The sequence below is a fragment of the Olea europaea genome, chromosome 5 (assembly GCF_002742605.1).
Source record: "Olea europaea var. sylvestris chromosome 5, O_europaea_v1, whole genome shotgun sequence".
Taxonomy (NCBI): domain Eukaryota; kingdom Viridiplantae; phylum Streptophyta; class Magnoliopsida; order Lamiales; family Oleaceae; genus Olea; species Olea europaea.
This window is the reverse complement of record NC_036241.1, coordinates 16653988-16674158: the sequence shown is the minus strand read 5'-3', so window position 1 is coordinate 16674158 and position 20171 is coordinate 16653988. Positions and strand designations below refer to the sequence as shown.

Sequence of the window (20171 nt, the reverse complement as noted above, 5' to 3'; positions counted from 1 at the left end):
GGGCAATGAACTTGATTTTTTATGATATGATGGCAAGTTTGTTGAGGTGGATGTAGATGATATAGTGGTCAAATCCATTAAAGAAGAGGACCATTTTGAACAATTGAGATGTTCATTTGAGCGAATGAGGCAATATAAACTAAAATTGAATCCCTTAAAATGTGCATTTGGCGTTAACGTAGGAGACTTCCTTGATTTCTTAGTACACAAAAGAGGGATCGAACTTGATAAAAATAAAGCGAAGGCTATTTTAGAGGTCAAAGCACCTAGCAATAAAAAAGAATTGCAAATGTTTCTAGGCCAAGTAAATTTTTTAAGACACTTTATTTCTAATTGTGCAGGGCGAACTAAAACTTTTTCACCACTTTTAAAGTTGAAAAATTAGGACGAATTCGTCTGAAAAGAAGAGCATCAAAAGGCTTTTGAAAGCCTAAAGACATATTTATCAAATCCACCAGTGTTGGTGTCACCAATCCAACGACGGCCAATGAAAGTATATATATCGACTGAACAACAATCAATAGCTGGAATGGTCGCGCAAGAAGACCAATTTGGTGAAGAAAGGGCGATTTACTACTTGAGTAGACGGTTAACAAAATGTGAATGTAATTACTCTGCCATTGAAAAATTATATCTTGCATTGTATTTCACATGTATAAAATTAAGGGCTTATTTATGGTCCGTAACCGTTTATTTGATTTCTAGAGTAAATTTGGTTAAATATATGTTCTCTAGCCCTATTTTACACCAAGGAGTAGGCCTTTGGACGTTAGCATTATCAGAATTCGAAATACAATACATACCCCAAAAGGCAATAAAAAATCAGGCTTTGGCAACTTTCTGGCTGATCATCCATGCCTTGACATGCCTGAAGAAATTGAATTAGAAATCAATTCGTTCGAATTAAACCCTTGGATTTTGTATTTCGATGGGTCAAAAACTTCTAAAGGTGTAAGAGTACGAGTAGCATTAATAAATCCTTTAGGGATTTGTCACAAGTTCGCATTCACTTTGGATAGGATGTGTACCAACAATCAAGCCGAATATGAAACCTTAATCGTGGGCCTAGAATTGATGATAGATATGGAAGTGAAGAATGTGATCGTTAGAGGCGATACTCAATTGGTAATTCACCAATTGATTGGTGATTTTAAGTGCCAAAGTGATTCCATTATAAGTCAATCTGAAATCGCCCAAGAGTTGTTGGAAGAATTCGACCAAGCAGAGCTTCAATATGTTAATAGGATATATAATGACGTAGCAAATGAGTTGGCCCAGATGGCCTTAGGGTATTCAAAGGTTTTAAATTGGAAATCTACCTATGAATATGGAGTAATATTGCCCGTAGTCCAAAGAAGGGCGAGAAGGATTGAAATTCATTGCATACAAGATGGAGATACAATAGATTAGAGAGCAGAGATTAAAATGTTCCTTAAAGAACCTAATAAAGGAGATAGTACAAAAATGAAGTTGCGTTTGCTAAACTATACATTGATAGATGAAGAGTTGTTTAAGAAACGCTCTGATGATAAATTGTTAAAATGTGTAAGTTTGCAAGAAGCCAGGACAATTATGGCTGAGGTGCACGAATGTATATGTGGAGCTCATCAAGCTGGCCAAAGTATGAGATGGTTAATTATTAGGAATGGGTATTTTTGGCCCAAGATGGGAGAATCATGTGTTCAATATGCAAAAAGTTGTCTAGCATGCCAAAAGCATGGTCCAATACAAAGGGCACCAGCAAGAGAGATGACACCTATTATCAAACCTTGACCGTTCGAAGGTTGGGCGATAGACCTAATAGGGAAGATTTATCCCCCATCTTCCATGCAACATACCTTTGTTATAGTTGCAACTGATTTTTTCACTAAGTGGGTAGAAGCGGTACCTTTAAAGGAGATCACCCAAAAGAGTGTCATAGAATTTGTCCGTGATCATATTATTTATAGATTTGGAATTCCACAAACTTTGATGGTAGATCACGAGACTTTTTTAAATGGAGATCAAGTGAACAAATTCTTGAGCGAGTTTGGAGATAAATTAGTAAACTCCACACCATATTACGCTCAATCCAACGGACAAGCAGAATCTTCTAATAAGATTCTAAAAAATATCATAAGGAAAATGATAGATGAAATTGCCAGAAATTGGCACGAATATCTAAACAAGGCCTTATGGGTTTATAGGACATCACCTCGATCAAGTACCAAAATTACTCATTTCCAACTTACTTATGGACAGGAAGCCGTTTTGCCTATGAAAATTAACGTGCAATCGATTAGAGTGTGTTTGCAACATAAGTTAAGTGATGATGAGTATACCAAATCACTAGTTCAGAACTTATTGGAGTTGGACGTCCTAGATAGATTGTAAGTTCAAAAATAAAGGATGGCTAAGTTTTCTAATAAAAAAGTTATAGCCAAGTCATTTAACCTGGGTGAATTGGTTTGGAAAACAATACTCCCTTTGAATAGTAAGGATCCAAAGTATGGTAAGTGATCGCCCAATTGGGAAGGACCATATAAAGTAAATAGCGTGTTACCTAATGGAGCCTATCATTTGAAAGATTTAGATGGCACCCAACACATGAGGTTCATTAATGGCAAATATTTAAAAAAATGTGTTCGTTCCTTATGGGAAAGTGAACAAATAAAACCGTAATCAAATGCTCAAATGCTAGAGCTTATCTTTATGTTTGGCAGTACTAGCCTGATCGATGTCCATGCCCATAAAAGATACATACTCAAATATCGACTGCTTGAGGAACTTCATATCTTCCTCTGAAGAAGCAGAAGGACGACCGGTTGAAGTAGGGCGAGACGTCTTGACTTGCCCCCAGGAATTGAACAAGTCTCGGATGGAACGCACAATCTCATCAGCATCCTGCAAAGAAAAATGCCAACATTGAAGGTTTTCACTACAATGAACAAAGTGAAAATAAAAGTGAAGTAAAAGGTTACCTCATCAGCAATTTTGGGAGGTGACATATCACCAGTTGGCTCCACCACCTGTGGCCCCAACACCTGTGGAGACTTTCCCTTGTCTGGGCAAGAAGACTCTGCCACAACGGGCAGACCCATAGGAGCCTCTGCATGATTAAAGAAGCAACAAATCAGAAACAAATAGCACAAGCAAAGGTAAAACATCAAAAAAATGTATTACCTTCTGGTTCGACGTTTGGGGGGTTGGCGCCCTGGGAAGAAGGTGACTCGTCCATTGGTTGTGATGAAAGTTCCGGGACTAAAGGTTTCTCTTTAAGCGTAGTCCCTTCATCAGCTGGTTTGGACGAAGCAGCTCTAGCAGAGGATGATGGAGCAGGATCTGCCAACACCAAAGCCTTCAAAAGAGAGGCTGAACTTTTTTGAGAAATTCAAGAAAACCATTAAAACATAGAAATGTATGCTTGTGAGTAAACAGAATTCAATTACCTTTCTCCAGACGATGAGAGGAGTGTCATCATCATCATCATCCAAAATGGGAGATGCTGAACCTGGCCGTTTGCGGCTTGGGGTACTCTTAGCTGTAGTAGGTTTGGCAGGTAGAGAAGTAGAGGGACGAACAGATTGTTTAGCACGGGCAGGGGAGAAAGGATTCCTAATGGACACAGGGGTGACCAAAATAGGAGAAGTGGAAAGAATGTTTGGCTTATCCAGTGAATGGAAAGCACGATTGGCATCAGTTGCAAACAACCTGCGCTTCACTGATGGCCAGAGTTGTTCAAAAAGGGGGTGAATGGCACGGCCAGGATTGAAGGGGGCTAATGAAAAGTTACTCGTCAAAAGAATATTGCGAGCATCTATAGCTTGTGCCTCTGCCTTATTAATGGTGTGAAAACAGTCTATCAAATTTTTTGAATAATAAGGGGGAACAGGCCAAGTTTGGCCAAATCCAAATTGGCGAGCAAAAAATTGGGGAGCATCTATTTCAACCCCAGCTTTGGCATTGGTTCCAGTTAAAATATCATGGAACAACTCCCTCCCAGTCAAAAACTGAACCCAAGCGAGCAGAGAAGCGCTCACACTGTCCAGGGTAGATAGAGGTTGCACATAATCTGGAGTTAACTGAGCAGGAAAGGGAAAAAAGGAAGGAATTAAATTTAAAGTATAAAAGAATGAAAAAATGTCCCTTTTGGACATATTTACAGGGCTCAATGGGTCAATGGCTAGCCCATAGCAGTTAGCAGAACGAAGGGACATGGATAGAGCACCAAGTGATGGAAAATAGGCTCTCAACCACAGTTGAGTGAACCAAAGAGGCTCACTGCCAGTGAGAGATGCACCATTCTTCAATTGAAATTGAAGAGAAGCCATGCCTCTATAAAGGGCAGCCAAAAAGAAGGAACACAAGTTCAAAGGCCTACCACGCGCCAATTCGTGTGCTATGGGTAAATAGCTTATAGAAGGCTTTATACTGGGCACACACAAAATATATTTACAAACCCAAATCTGAAGAAAGACTACACGCTCAGCGTGGGAAGGCTCAGTGTTTGAGTGATTATAACAGCCTTGCAGGCTTGAATAGGATTCAGTGAGTTTTTTGTCAAATTTTGGGGCAACACCGGAAATTAAAATACCAGGGAAAATGGTGTCGCCCAAAGGTGAAAGATTTATCAGGGCCCCAACATCCCTTAAAGTAATAGACATGAGACCAAGAAGGAAAACAAAAGTATTATATTCAGAAGACCAAAAACTTAAAGCAATATGAAAAAGTGCTGGGTCAAAAATTGGGAGTTGAAGGGAGATTTCTAATAAATTAGAAATTCTAGCATGATCAAAAAGTGCCTTGGTAGGACCATGGCCCACAAGGCGAGCATGCCATCTACGAAAAACAACATCAGATTTAGGCCAAGTGCGAATACATTTTTCTCAAATCGGCCTCAACGGCAAAGAGTTCAGGAATGGAGGGCCTTGAGTACAAGGGAACAGCTCGCCCACCGCCAGTTGTCCAACAGCTTCGGCGTTGTTAAATGAAGGACCCAGATAGAACTTATTAAGTTCGGCATTGGTCGGTGCAAGGAAGTTCGGATTTACATATGGCCGAGTGAGGATTTTCTGGAACTTTTCGAAGCTAAAAGAGTCGTCAGATTGGGTTTGTGGAGCAGCCATTGAGGACGAAATACAATTTTGTTAAAGTTTGCTTGAGAAACGTAGCAGAGAAGCAAGAAGATGAACAGTGGTATGGCGAGAAAGAAGCGCGAAATAATGATGCGTGATTTAGTGGTACAACGAAATGGCGTGCTTTGGCGTTTATAAAGGTTTGTAGCGTCGCACTTTTTCAGGCTATGGAAGAAAACAATGATTGAAATTCTTGGGAATTTCAAATGTTGCTGGGAGACACAAAGTAAATATGGCAAAGATTAATAATTTGTATTAATTCTGCCATATTGGGGGGTAATTGTTGACACACTAAAAGTGCAGCCCAAATCGAATAGCCCAATTGGGGAATTCAGGATAAAGGCCCAGATAGGGTTATTAATGAATGCAGTGGAAGCCTACGAACACGGTAACATCATTGCCCAAGCTTGCAAGACGCCCAAGATCTGAGCGAATGAAGAGCCTTACAGTCGCCCAGAGCAATGGTCCTGTTATTGCCCAAACTTTCGGATCACCCAAGATATTAGCAAATATATGATGTTATGGTTATCCAGAAGTGCAGTTATTGAAGCAGTTATTGAGTAACCTTATCACGTTCCACGATTCAAGGAGTTTAGTTGAAGAAGGTTGAACGACAAAGAGTAGTGGCAGCAGTTAGAGACGGCAGTTCCACGACAAATTAGCCACCATAAAGAAAGTGGGTGGTTATGAAGCAATCAAGTAGTTCCCAAGCGATTTGTCACAAAGGAATCATCGAGGGAATATAAAAGGAAGAGAAGACATAGAGAAGAAGACCCCGAATCAAACACTCTCAAACAGAGAATATGTAATTTCAATTTCTTAGTTTAAATTTAAACATTTCTTTTTAGTACATGTATGCTTGCGCCCCTTAGAGGCATTCTGTTTAGTTCCAATTGTAAAGTTATTGCCAATAAAACACCCCTTTTTGGGACTTTGTCTCAAGAGATTTGTTCCTTACACAATCTTCTGATTTTCTTTTTAATTGTTAGCGACTACCCGGGCGAAACAGTCATTTTTCACTCAAATTCCTACGTTTTGTGCTATTTGATTGATCTTTTTCATGGAAAATAATTTCCTATTTATGATCACGTGACCATATTTTCCTTATTTTCAAGGAAAATATTTTCTTTAGGAGGAATATGTTTTTGTTTTTCAGATAATTCACACTCTCTCATATGGTCCCTCTATCTTCCATTTACCTAAAAAGAAAAAAAGAAAAAAGGCATGTATAACATTTTTCAGGTTGAAAATAAAATCAATCAAACATATTTAATTGACAATTTTCATGCAAATAATTTCTAGCCAATTGAATTGCCTAGAAATTATTTTATTTCAACGTAAAATTCATGCTTGATTATCAATATTTTCAATGGAAAATGTGTTTTTTCCACCAAAATTCTTACTTTTGTATTGTTTGATTTACATTTTTTCCATACAAAAGATTTCATACTTTCGGTCAAGTGACCATATTTTCTTCAAAATTAAGGAAAATATTTTCTTTAGAAGAAGTATGATTTTGTTTTCCACAGAATTCAATCTCGCTCTCTCATCTATTCACTAATAAAAAATGGACAAGTATAATATTTTATAAGTTAAAAATTGAAACAATCAAATACATTTAATTGACAATTTCAGGTAAATAAGTTTGAGGCAATTGAATTGCTTAGAATTTATTTTCTTTCCATGCAAATTTTATACTTGCAATCAAACGCACTCTTGATGTTAAATAACATTCATGGTACCAAATTTTTCATTTTTATGCAGACTTAATCCAAACCTTTAATTTGTGTTGCACTCACGTTACCAAACTTTTCAAACACGCGAGAGTCCAAATTGATGGTTTCTGTAGTTTGAGAATTAGTTGTCCTTAAAAAAATGTTTGACCTCTTTTGACCAATTTAAAATGGATAATATGGTACTTTTATATTATTCTATATAAAATAACTATATTCGTTAAATAAAATATAAAAAAAGGAAAAAGAGAAAAAAGGGTTCTTTGCCCCACGCCCTTCCCTCCAAAACCAAAACCAAAACCAAATTCAAGTGTGCATAAAAATGAAAGATTTGATACATTTAGCCTTCATTACGTGGCAATTTTAATTTTTGGAATAATATTTTTTTGAAAAATATATGGTTGAAAAAATATAAAAAATTTCAATTATGTGTAATATTGCCCCCCATTAAATTTCATTACATCACATTCCATTTTTCTCTTTCGTATTTTCAATCACATAATTTTCCATAAAATAATATTACACGTAAATCGAAAACTTTTCATTCTTTTTCAGTCACTTATTTTTTAAAAAAATATTATTCCACCCATTTTCATTTTCTAAAAATAAGGGTCAAATGGGGGCATTATTTTATGGAAGATTGTATGATTAAAAAGAAGAAAGAAAAATAAACTTTTGGGATTATGGGGGCAAACGGGGCTTATAACATTTTTATCATCAGGGATTCAGGAGTCAAGCGCAAATGATCCAAGAGACCTCATAAAGAAACACTTTCCACGTGGGGAACTGTAACTGGCTATCCAATCTTCACTTGGATCAGAATCCAAATGTCCATGCCTAAGTACAATCTCTACCGTCCACTCCAGATCAACGGCCCATCTACACCCTTCAAACCCCAAAATTCAAACCACCGCCAAAAATCCCTACCCGCCTCCTTCCGGCCCTATAAATCAACGGCCCTTCTGCGATACGTTTATTCACTCTTCAAATCTCTATAGATTTATAATCAAAGTCGTATTACTCAAATCGTTCAATGGCACGTACTAAGCAGACTGCCCGCAAGTCCACCGGGGGCAAGGCTCCCCGGAAGCAACTCGCCACCAAGGCCGCCAGGAAGTCAGCCCCGGCCACCGGCGGAGTAAAGAAGCCCCACCGGTTCCGTCCAGGTACAGTTGCGTTGCGTGAGATCCGGAAGTACCAGAAGTCCACTGAACTCTTGATTCGTAAGCTCCCCTTCCAGAGATTGGTTAGGGAAATTGCTCAGGACTTTAAGACTGATCTCCGGTTCCAGAGCTCCGCTGTTGCGGCGCTGCAGGAGGCGGCGGAGGCGTACCTTGTTGGACTGTTTGAGGATACCAATCTCTGTGCTATTCATGCTAAGAGGGTCACTATTATGCCTAAGGATATCCAACTTGCTAGGAGGATCAGGGGTGAGCGGGCTTAGATCTGCCGAATCGCTGGTATCAGCATCTGATGTGTTTTTTTAGTAATTTGTCTGGTCGGGTTATGTGGTTTTTAGGAGCTTTCGTGTACATTCTATTTCAGGTTTATTCTCAACGCTGGAAATTAATGGAATCTATATTTTAGTGTTGCTTAAATATTCATCTTCAATTGGTTGTCTTTCCCTATGTTATATTCTATGAATCAAAGTCTAATATGCACACTTGCATGCTTATCAGCTGTATATCATGTTTACTGGGTATGGTTTGAAATGGAGTTTCAAAGATTTCTGACAAGTAAGTTGGTTTGGCTAAGTTGGTGTATGGTTCTATCTGTTCTTAAATTCTTGTTTGGTTAAAGTCTGGGTTCTGATCTACGTTTTTGTACCGAAATTTAGTAGGTTTGTATTATATTGTAGATTTTGTGTGTGTTACAATGAATGCAATGACACTGTTTTTCATCCACTTACATTGCTATGTCTAATCTGTTAACGTTTTACTGGTCTTTTTAGTTTGGTTAGTCTTCATGACGGTCATGCGAACTGTTTGATGCTACAACGGATCTTTAAAAAGTAACATGTCTATCAGTTGGGCGATGAATCAATTCTTTAAAAGGTTTTAGAATTTAGCTATTGTAAATAGAGCTGGCCATGGTCCGGTGAGAACCAAATTGAATTGAAAATTTCTGGTATTAAGTAAGTGTAATCATCGGGGAGTAAATTTAACCAATAATTACTAAACTTTACATTTGGTTACTATTTACTTACCCATCTTTCATAGGTTATTGAATGTTCATTCATTTTTTCATTTAATTACTCATTCATCATTCGTATTTTCAAATAATTGGGCGATTTTTACGGCAAATTTTCGACAACTTTTGACTACAAAGAATGTTGAATTTTGATATCATTGGAAAGTTCACGATATTCTCTTTAATTATCATCCAAAATCTCATTATAACTCCAAGAGATTCGATCGGAAAATTGCCTTAAAAGTTGTCCAAATTTTTTGAAAATCTGCCCAGATTTTCAGATTTTTTGGGCGATTTTTAAGGCAATTTTTTGGCAACTTTCGACCATCAAAACTATCGAATTTTGATACCATTGAAAAGCCCACAATGTTCTTTTCAATTACCATCCAAAATTTCTCGATAACTCCAAAGGATTCGGTCGGAATAAATCAACAAAGTTAGCATTTCGAAAAGGTAAAAATCTGGACAAAGTTCAGAATGCTTATTTTGTGGGTTTATTCCGATCGAATTTTTTGGAGTTATCGGGAAATTTTGGATGGTAATTGAAGAGGACATTGTGAGCTTTCCAATGGTATCAAAATTAGATAGTTTTGATGGTCGAAAGTTGCCGAAAAATTACCTTAAAAGTCGCCTAAATAATTTGAAAATCTGGGTAGATTTTCAGAATTTTTGGGCGACTTTTAAGGTAATTTTTCGATTGAATCCCTTAGAGTTATAATGAGATTTTGGGTGGTAATTGAAGAGGACATTGTGAGCTTTTCAATGATATCAAAATTCGACATTCTTTGTGGTTGAAAGTTGCCGCAAAAGTCGCCCAATTATTTGAAGAGACGAGTGGTGAATGAGTAATTATATGAAAAGATGAGTGAGCATTCAGTAACCCGTGAAAAATGAGTGAGCAAATAGTAACCAAGTGTAAAGTTCAGTGATTATTGGTTAAATTTACTCATTATTGGGTCCAAATATAATTATGGAATCGTTTGGGTTCGATTCCATTTGAATCGGTTCAGTTCGATTTTATACGGATTCATACTATAATTATATTTTTTAACATTTATAACAACATTACATAAATATAATTAATAACATATTCAATCATAGCTTTTACAAATTAATGAAGACCAATTCAAAAACATATAAATGACAAGTTGTTCAATAAGATTAATTTACCAACATATGCAAATAATAAAAAGTAGATACTAATATTAAAATATTGGTGATCCATATTCATTTGTTTTAACTTTCAAGTCTATATGAAAAAATTCTTGAATTAGAAGTTATAGAAATAAAAGTATTACTAATATTTATTAGCTCTTTGATTTAATCATTAATTGCTTTACTTGTCATATGAAGAAACTCTACAGAAAAAATTAAAAAGGCACAATTAAAAATGGAAAAATAAAAAGGGTTTGATGTTGGGCACTTGGCTAAAAATAAAAAATGACATGAAATGAAACAAATAATTGGGCCTAAAAATTGGATTTAGAAATTGGTTGAATTAGGTCAAGCTAGTTGGGTTAGGGTTTGGGACATGGAGTATCAATCAATCACTTAATTAGTTAATTTGTTTAGAAAAAAATTAAAATAATTTGATTTATTTAATATAAAAGAAATTAGGAAGATTTGATTTTTCGATTCTTGGTTTAGAATCGAGAACCAAAACATATTTGTCGATTTTTTATTCAGATACCTATTCGGATATTTAACTTACGAAGAATCGTCGTGTTCGGTTCGATTTGGTTCGGGTTCGGTTCGAGAAATTTTTTCCAGCCCTAATTGGAAATGATAAATTTATTTGTTTTAAGTAATCTATCTTTTTTCGTCAAATCTTTAACTTTTGTACATTATTCATAGATAGATATAACAAGATGTCAACGATGAAGCAATTTGTTTGACCTACATGCCTATCAACTTAAACTCAGTGGATTTCATCAAGGTCTACTCATCTGAAGAGTAAACAAGCATGAGACTTGAGCATAATGTCATTCCAGTTTTGTTACACATATATCATGGTTGACAGATTTTTACACATTATGGAACGTCATCCATGATATACAAGTAGCTTAATTCATTTCATATTTGTTATGGTACAATATGAAATCCCAGAGACAAGCACATAGTGTCACTCTCTTGTTCTTCTTGCCTACATCGACAACACGTTCTGTTAAATTTAGTCCTAGTTTGATTTAGATTAAAATAAAAATTTTAGTAGAATTTGATAAAAAATTGATGAAATGTATGATTGAAATTTTTTAGTGGAGTTTGATAAGTGAAAGGGCTTATGAATAACATTTTAAGCATAGACAATCATGCTCTTGGTCATGCCAACTGTGGTAGGTTGGAAGAATCAAAACACATCAGCGTGATTAGCTAGTTTTCTCATAAAATACATATAATGGTGGGAGACCCATCACTTTTCAACAATATAAATTTCTGACTTTCGAACTTGAGTTCATATTAAATTATACGAAGACGTTCGTTGACCAGGTTTACGGAATATGACATTTGTGGATTGAATGGTCTCTCGAATACGACATTTTAACTTGAAATATATGTCAATACCAAGTAATCTCCTCTTTTTAATCAGTTTCCAGCCAGGAATTTCTGGGGCTTTCTGTCATAATTGTATAGGAAATACACGTTCAAGTCACCTGTATATACCACAAACGACAAATCTACTACAGCTTCATAATAATGAAGTTAGTAGCTTTTCCAACAAGTACTCAGCCCAACCCTGCATAAAATTCAGTGATTAGAATCCCAGAAAAGAGGTTCAGGGGAATATTTCTGAAAAATTAAGGAATGGCTGAGTTTGCAGTTTATTTTCTGATTGAAAAGCTTACAGTCTTATCGATTGAAAAGGTAAAATTGTTCAAAGGAGTCAGGACGGATTTCGAATTTGTCAGGGATGAACTTGAGAGGATGACAGCTTTCCTCAGAGTTGCTGATAGCTTTGAAGAGAGTGATCCAGAGCTAAAAGTCTGGTTTAAACAGGTGCGAGAAATGGCTTATGACACAGAAGATGTAATCGATGTGTTCTTGCTCCGCTCTACACATGATCATGGCAGGCATGGGATCCATGGTTTTCTTGGTGAATTATATTTTTCTATCAAAAAGTTTAAATCCACTCGTAAGGTTGCCTCTGAAATACGAAGCATAATATCTAGATTGAGGAATATTGCAGAAGGACATCAGAGATATCATTACAAATTGAGTATTCAAGAGCAAGGCTCAAGTTCAAGTTTTGTAGACTATTCAGTGACTGATGGTCGCGGAGATGCGCTTCTACTAGAAGAAGGTGAGCTTGTGGGCATCGACCACCATAAACAGAGCCTGATTCGGTTGCTTATGAAGGAGGATCCAAGACTTAAATTGATTTCAGTAGTTGGGATGGGAGGTTTGGGGAAAACCACTCTGGTTAAGAGAGTGTTCGATGATTCTGTAGTGAAGAAACACTTCCAGAGCCATGCCTGGTTAACTGTTTCTCAGTTGTTTAAGATCGAGGATCTTCTAAAAGACACAATTCAGCAACTTTTTGATGAAATCAAGCAACCCTTACCTGAAGGAATCGGTTCCATGAACAGTAATAGGCTAAAAGAAATTATCAGAGAATTCCTACGTGGAAGAAGGTACGTGCTTGTGTTTGATGATGTATGGAGCATTCCAGCATGGGAAGCCATCAAATATGCACTGCCCAAAGAGAACCATGGAAGCCGTATTATCCTCACAACACGGCTCATTAACGTGGCATCCTCATCTTGCATTGAAACTGATGGATTCGTGTATGAGTTGAAGCCGTTGTCCGAGGAGGAGTCATGGACTTTGTTTTGCCGAAAGACATTTCAGGGGAACTCATGTCCTCATCATTTGATTGAAATCTGTTCAAATATCTTAAGACATTGTGGGGGTTTGCCACTGGCAATTGTGGCCATCGGTGGGCTTTTGGCAACAAAGAACACATCGAGAGTAGGTGAATGGGAAATGCTCAATCACAGTCTTCAGCCAGAATTAGAAGACAACGATGAACTTGAGAGCATGAAAAACATTTTGCTGCTCAGTTTCAACGATCTGCCATACTATCTAAAACCATGTTTCCTGTATTTAAGCATTTATCCAGAGGATCACTTGATTGAGCACAATACCCTGATTCGACTATGGATAACGGAAGGTTTTGTGAAGCAAAAAGAGGGTAGGACAGTGGAAGAAGTTGCTGAAGGATATCTTAATGAGCTCATCAACAGAAGCTTGATTTTTATGGTAAAGACCAATGATGATAGAAGTTTGAAATATGGACAGATCCATGACTTGTATAGGGAGGTCATTCTTTCAAAGGCACGAGAACAGAATTTTGTTACAACTGCCAGTGAACAGAAGATGATGTGGCCTAGCAGGGTTCGACGGTTATCAATACACAACGCCTTGGAACATGCAAAAAAAGGAACCTATGGCACTCGAGTCCGTTCTTTGCTTACCTTTGGTGTCACAGATCTCCAATCCATGCTGAACATTCTTCAGTTGCTGAGCAGCTTTAGGATGCTCAAAGTTTTATCTTTAAAAGATGTTCCCTTGATGACAGTTCCAAAGGCAATTTTCACAATGTTTCATTTAAGGCACCTGAGCTTGAGAAATACGAAAGTGAAAGTTCTTCCAGGATCTATCAAGAAGCTCAAAAAGCTAGAGACATTGGACCTTAAGCAGACTTATATAACCGAGTTGCCTGTTGAGATCCTAGAGCTCCATCGTCTTAGCCATCTATTATTATATCGTCATGTAGTATACTCGTATCTGCCTTATGATTGCACAGATGGTTTTAAGGCAATTAAAGGGATAGGAGGATTGATATCCTTACGAAAACTGGGCTACATGGAGGCTAGCTGTGGGAGTGATACGATTAAAGAAATATCGATGATGACAGAACTAAGGAGACTGTGCCTAACTAAATTGAGAAGGGAAGATGGAATGGCCATCTGCTCATCCATCGAAAAGCTCCATAATCTTCGTTCACTGAACTTAAAATCTACAGGAGAAAACGAGGTACTCGATCTTCAATATCTGTCTTCTCCTCCCCCTTTTCTTCAGAGATTATACTTGACAGGATGCATAGAAAAGTTTCCAATCTGGATACGATCTCTTCAGAACCTCATAAAAGTGTACTTCAGGTGGAGTAAGTTAAGGGATGATCCGCTTCAGTATCTCCAAGATTTGCCAAATCTCGTCCATCTTGAATTTCTTGTGGGTTTTACTGGAGAAGAACTCTGTTTCAAGGCTGGAAAGTTTCAGAGGCTTAAACTATTAGATTTTGACAAACTAGAACCTCTAAGGAGGGTAATAGTTGAGAAGGGAGCAATGCCTCATCTCGAAAAACTAGTTATCCAGAGATGTAACTTGCTAGAAAGGATTCCTCAAGGAATTGAGCACCTTATTGAACTGAAAGTTGTTGAATTTTTCGACATGCCAGATGAATTTATCATGACAATGGATCCTCGCAGACTAGGTGATGATTACTGCAAAGTTGCCCATATTCCTGAAGTATATTACACATTTTGGCGGGATGGAGGCTGGGAAATCTATTCATTAGAGCAAAATCCTGCAGACGTCATTAGAACTCAAGGACGACGGAATTCACTGTAATTCACATTTTACACCCCTGGTGTTTGTTTGATAGGCGTAGTAGATAAGATTGCAAGGTACATGTATGACATTTTAACTATCCTTTCTTTCTTAATACAGCCAAGTACTATTAAATTTACTGTGTCTGTTGCTCAGCCAAAAAACTTATTACTTCCAATGGTTTGTATTAATTTCTGTACTTCCGAATTTCATCACCCAAAGAGAAACTACAGAATTTTTAGTTTTCATCTGTGACTTTTTATTATGTTAAGAGTAACTTAAAAGATCATGTTACACAAAATAAGTAACTTACAAATGAGTTTTAACTTTTAAACACAATCAAATACGCATGGGAGTAGAACATATGGATGAACCTTAGCCCACGAGTAGTATTTTCTTTTAATCGCTTCTTCAATTTTCGTGTCATACCACTATCGCCACTGTAAACACTGTCAGGACTCTCTTTGTCATATCGAACGAACATAAGCAAAATCTCTGGTTGGATTAAGATTTCGGAGAGAGCCACCTTCTTGTTGATATGTCCTAAAATAGTTTTTGTCAAAATGAAATGAACCACCAAATTTCCATGAAGGAGCTGATGTACTTGAATACACCATAGATGTTTGATGATAAATGTGCCATTGGGTCTCTGACAGTCAGCAGACTTTTCCAAGGCGACTTGGTAAAGCAATTTTTTTTTTTTTAATTATTATTCAACATGCTTATTCTAAGTATAGATATCACTTTTCAACATCCTTTTTTTGATCTTTCGAACCTAAGTGCAAGTTTTTCAAATTATTTATTCGTAAATAAGATAGAAATTTATGAGCTTATTCTCAAAAATCGATACGAGGCAAGTTTCAAGTGGTGGCTGGATATTGATTTTGACAGGAAAAGGGTAGGCATGCAAGGTGTTTGAAGAGTATTTTCTTTGCAATTTACCTCTCGTTGCCAGGAAACACGGTTGGTGGATTTCATATGCTGTTAGGTATTTTGGCTTCACCTGTGTTGCTTTTAGAATTTTTTGTCTTTTACCTTACAAAAGTGCAGGAACAGGTGGTGGATTTTGATTAATTTTTAGTACCGTTAGTTGAATAAAGCTGTTTGTATAGGGAAAATTCTAGGGAAATAGTTGATGTGGTGGATTTTGATTAGCCGTTTTAAATATTTTTTTTTTAAAGCAAAGTCCAACGAAAATCTGCCACTTGACATTCTGACAATTTCCTTGGCATTTTCCTTGTACATTTAGCATCTTTGGTTTTAGTTTGCATGAAGACATCAAATGTCATAGTGGGATTCGGTGTGGGATCATCTACCTATCCTTAATCTCCAGCATATCCTTGATTTCTTATGTCTGATTCTTAAATCAATGACTTTTTATATTCTTGGGTTGTGATGCTAGTCCAGATGATAGAGAATAAATTGAGAAGTAGCAAGAAAGAGAAGAAAGAGGGATCACAGAGGGGAAAGAGGGAGAAGGAGAGAACGAGGGAAGACATGGGAATTCTGCAACAACCAAAATAATCTTTCCTTCATCAAAACTAAACTTTCAATCCCAATTACAATAATATAAATAACAAAATAATAAACTTGAGTTTAGGTCAAATCCATATACAAGCCAAATGAGACATAAAACCTTGTTTCTTTGGAGTACGTGGCAACTCTAGCACGAAATCCATACTAACGTCTTGCCAAGGACAACTAGGGACGGGGAGAGGCGTGTAGAGGCCTGTGTTCTGCCTCTTTTGCTTAAAACGCTGCCAGGTGTTACATGTGCCAACAATCTTGACCACATCTGTTTTTAAATTGGGCCAATAGAATTGACGTTCAACCTCCACTATGATCTTATCACACCCAAAATGTCTAGCCAACTCGCCAGCGTGACTTTCCCACATTATAAAGTCTCGCACTGAGGTCCTTGAGATGCACAACTTATTGGATCTAAAAAGATAACCCTCCTCCAAACGGAAACCATCAGTGGTATCTAACTCCCCATTTTGCAAAGTAAGAAAAATGTCTTTGAAATCGGAACATGACTCGTACTCTTCCTTAAGCCTTTCAAACCCTATGACCTTAACATTCATGACGGACAACAAGGAGATGCGACGGCTTAAAGCGTCAACAGCTCAATTTTCAACACCCTTTTTATGTTTTAAGACAAAAGAATAGGCCTGCAAATATTCGATCCAGCGGCTATGCCTAGAATTCAATCGCCTCTGGGAATTAAGGAAATGAAGGGCCTCATGGTCTGAAAAGAGGACAAATTCGTGGGGTAATAAGTAATGATACCAATAGTGCAAGGCTTGTACAACTACGTACAACTCCTTATCATAAGTTGAGTACCGTTGCTAGGCATCATTTACTTTCTCAATAAAATAAGCAATAGGATGGCGTTCTTGACTCAAGACTCCACCTATTCCTACTCCCGACGCATCACATTTAACCTCGAAAACTTTGGAAAATTTTGGGAGTCGCATGACAGGAGCCTCTATCATTCGCTCTTTGATTAACTGAAATGCTTTAGCCACTTCCTGCGTCCAATGAAATTCTCCTCTCTTCATACCCTCTGTGATAGGAGCTATGTTTGTACTAAATCCCTTGATGAAATGACAATAAAATGTAGCTAAACCATAAAAACTCCTAACATCATGTATGTTCTTGGGGTCAAGCCAATCAACAATTGCCCGAATCTTCGCAGGATCAGCAGATACTCCCGTAGTGGAAACAATGAACCCGAGAAACACAACTCTATCCATGAAGAAAGAACATTTCTTCACATTGGAATACAAACTTGTTGCACGCAGTGTAGAGCAAACTTGCGTGAGATGATCTCGATGTTGTTCCCTTGTTTTGCTGTACACGAGAATGTCATCAAAGTATACGAATGAATTTGCCCATGAAAGGCCGAAGGGCCTGTGTCATCACCCTCATAAAAGTACTTGGAGCATTGGTTAGTCCAAAAGGCATTACCAACCACTCGTATAGATCATCTTTCGTTTTAAATGCAGTTTTCCACTCGTCCCCTGGGCGAATCTGAATATGATGATATCCACTCTTCAAATCGATTTTGGAAAAGATTGTGGCACCGGCCATCATATCTAGCATATCATCAAGTCGAGGGGTGGGAAAACGATACTTGACGGTGATCTTATTGATAGTGCGACTATCAACACACATCCTCCAAGAACCATCCTTCTTAGGTGTGAGAAGAGCGGGAACTGCACAAGGGCTTAAGCTTTCACGGATGAAGCCTTTGTGAAGGGGTTCACCCACTTGTCTCTGGAGCTCGGCATGTTCAGCAGGATTTATTCGATAGTGAGGTAAATTTGGGAGAGACGAACCTGGAACCAGATCTATAGCATGTTAGATATCCCGTAAGGGAGGCAATATATCAGGGAGGTCGTAAGGAAATACATCCTTAAATTCTTGAATGAATGATTGGGCTTTAGTAGGGGTTGTTAGTGGTGAATCGGATGGGAATTCCATAACAATCACAGCAAATACGATTGAGTCATTTACGATTGTCCGTTCAAATTCTGTAGGGCTAATCACATGTAATCCTTTCCTCTTGACAATTTTTTTGGCTTAGTGTAAGTCAACAGATTTTGATGGTAAAGGATTAAGGTAAATCTTCTTTCTATTAAATACAAAGGAATATGAATTTGATCACCCATGGATAGTTACATCCAGATCGAACAACCAAGGTCGACCAAGAATGACATGTCCGACATCCATAGGGATGACGCCACACCATATATGATCCTTATACTCAAGGAACTGGATAGGTACCAGACAACGCTCTTTCATAGCTATAGAAGAAGTGTCAACCCAAGAGACACTGTACGGTTGGGGGTGCGGGCTGATTTCAACCCAAGACGGGACACTATGGTCACAGAGACCGCATTAATACAACTCCCACTGTCAACAGTAATCTTACAACCCTTATTGTTGATCTTGATGTAAGTATGAAAAATGGCATGACAGCGCCAATCATCGACATATTTAGGTTGGGTAAGGGTACAACGTACAACACTCAACCGAGTGGTGTCGGGGGCCAGGGAAACAGAACTTAGACCTACAGGAAGGGCACGAAGACAACCTAAGAAGGTATCCTCATTATCACCCAAATCATCAAACTCTTCAAAGTTAGGTTCATAGACTTGGTCTTCTAAAGTCTCATCAATGACATCCTTCCGCTCGTCAATAACTAAGGTTCAACTCGGACATTTAGAGGAGATATGGCTGAAGCCCTAATAATTGAAGCATTGCAAACGAGAAGAAGTTCTTGAAATTTCAGGAGCTTTACCTTTATTGTCTAAAGCAGGGAGTGAGTTAGACGGTGGAGGTCCTAGAAGAGATTTGACGGGAGGAGGTGGTACCGATGAGATGGATGGATGGTTATCACTACGCCTTCCATACAGAGTTTTAGTAATCGACTCGTAATCTTGAACCAAGGAATAAGCGTGATCGAGAGTGGTGACACCTTGCAGGACAAGCTCACGTTGAAGATCGTCTCTTAGGCCCCGTCTAAACCTACTTAAAGCCATAGCTTCATCCTCGACGACGTGGCATTGCATTCAGAGCTCATCAAATTGGGTAACATAGTCAGTCACTGGACGGTTTCCTTGTGTAAGGGTATTCCAGTGGTCCAACAAGTTGCTCCTATAAGAGTGGGGCAAATACTTCCAACGGGAGGTGCATGATGCCTCTCAAGAAGATCCTCAATGCTTTTCCAAAAGAGTTGGACAGTACCAGTTAATTTCATACTGTCAAATTAAACTCTTCGATCCTCTAGGAATCCATACCATGAAAAGAAACGATCCATGTCTCTAATCCATTGTGTAAAAACTCTAGGATCTAAATAGCCATCGAAAGTAGGAGCATCTAATTTGATGTTTCGAAAGTAACGCTCCTCGTAGCGAGGAGGTGAATGAATACCATAATGGTCATGGTCTCGTTCATAATTGCGCTTCTGTTCCCCATTCTTTCGTCCATGACGAACACGTTGTCAACCATCACGTTGATGACGATAGGGTATGTTATGAGACGCTTCAGAATCATTAGCGTCAGTTGAGGGAGAGGTTTATTCTAAATTGTTCACCATAGTAGCTAGTTCTCTACTCTCTTCACGTGTAGCAGTCTCCTCAGTTTGGACGGTTGCTAATTGAGCCTATAGTTAAGCTAATTGTTGAGTAAGGGCATCAAATTGAGAAGGGTCCATGGTCACAGTATTGGAATTGGGTACGACAAAATGACCGCTACGCAAATGCATGCAATGTGACACTAACTAACTGCAGTGAATAACGAGATCACAACTAGTTCAAGAAATAAAAATAACAAACAAATTATTTTTATTTTTTATTTTATTTTATTTTTTATGTTTTTGGGATTATGAAAATTCAAATGTGTCAAGCTGATACTGCCGATCTATGTAGAATAATAAAGCAAGGGTCAAACATTAGTCAACGACATAATTACGTAAAATAAATGGGGGTAAAGGTGAAAATATGACAAGTCAAGAGAT

General features: G+C 37.8%; 3 protein-coding genes across 3 annotated transcripts; 2 read left to right on the top strand and 1 right to left on the bottom strand.

Moving 5' to 3' along the window:
* The first annotated feature begins 7813 nt into the window (after nucleotides 1-7813).
* On the top strand, nucleotides 7814-8583 carry LOC111394868 (histone H3.2). Its single transcript, XM_023020908.1, has one exon. The coding sequence runs from the start codon at nucleotides 7881-7883 to the stop codon at nucleotides 8289-8291; it is 411 nt and encodes a 136-aa protein (XP_022876676.1). The 5' UTR covers nucleotides 7814-7880; the 3' UTR covers nucleotides 8292-8583.
* Nucleotides 8584-11619: 3036 nt separating this feature from the next.
* LOC111394867 (disease resistance protein RPM1-like) lies at nucleotides 11620-14860 on the top strand. Its single transcript, XM_023020907.1, has one exon. The coding sequence runs from the start codon at nucleotides 11840-11842 to the stop codon at nucleotides 14666-14668; it is 2829 nt and encodes a 942-aa protein (XP_022876675.1). The 5' UTR covers nucleotides 11620-11839; the 3' UTR covers nucleotides 14669-14860.
* A 1388-nt stretch (nucleotides 14861-16248) lies between these two features.
* On the bottom strand, nucleotides 16249-16731 carry LOC111394320. Its single transcript, XM_023020070.1, has one exon. It carries the CDS (start codon nucleotides 16729-16731, stop codon nucleotides 16249-16251), a length of 483 nt encoding a protein of 160 aa, XP_022875838.1.
* Nucleotides 16732-20171: the final 3440 nt, after the last annotated feature.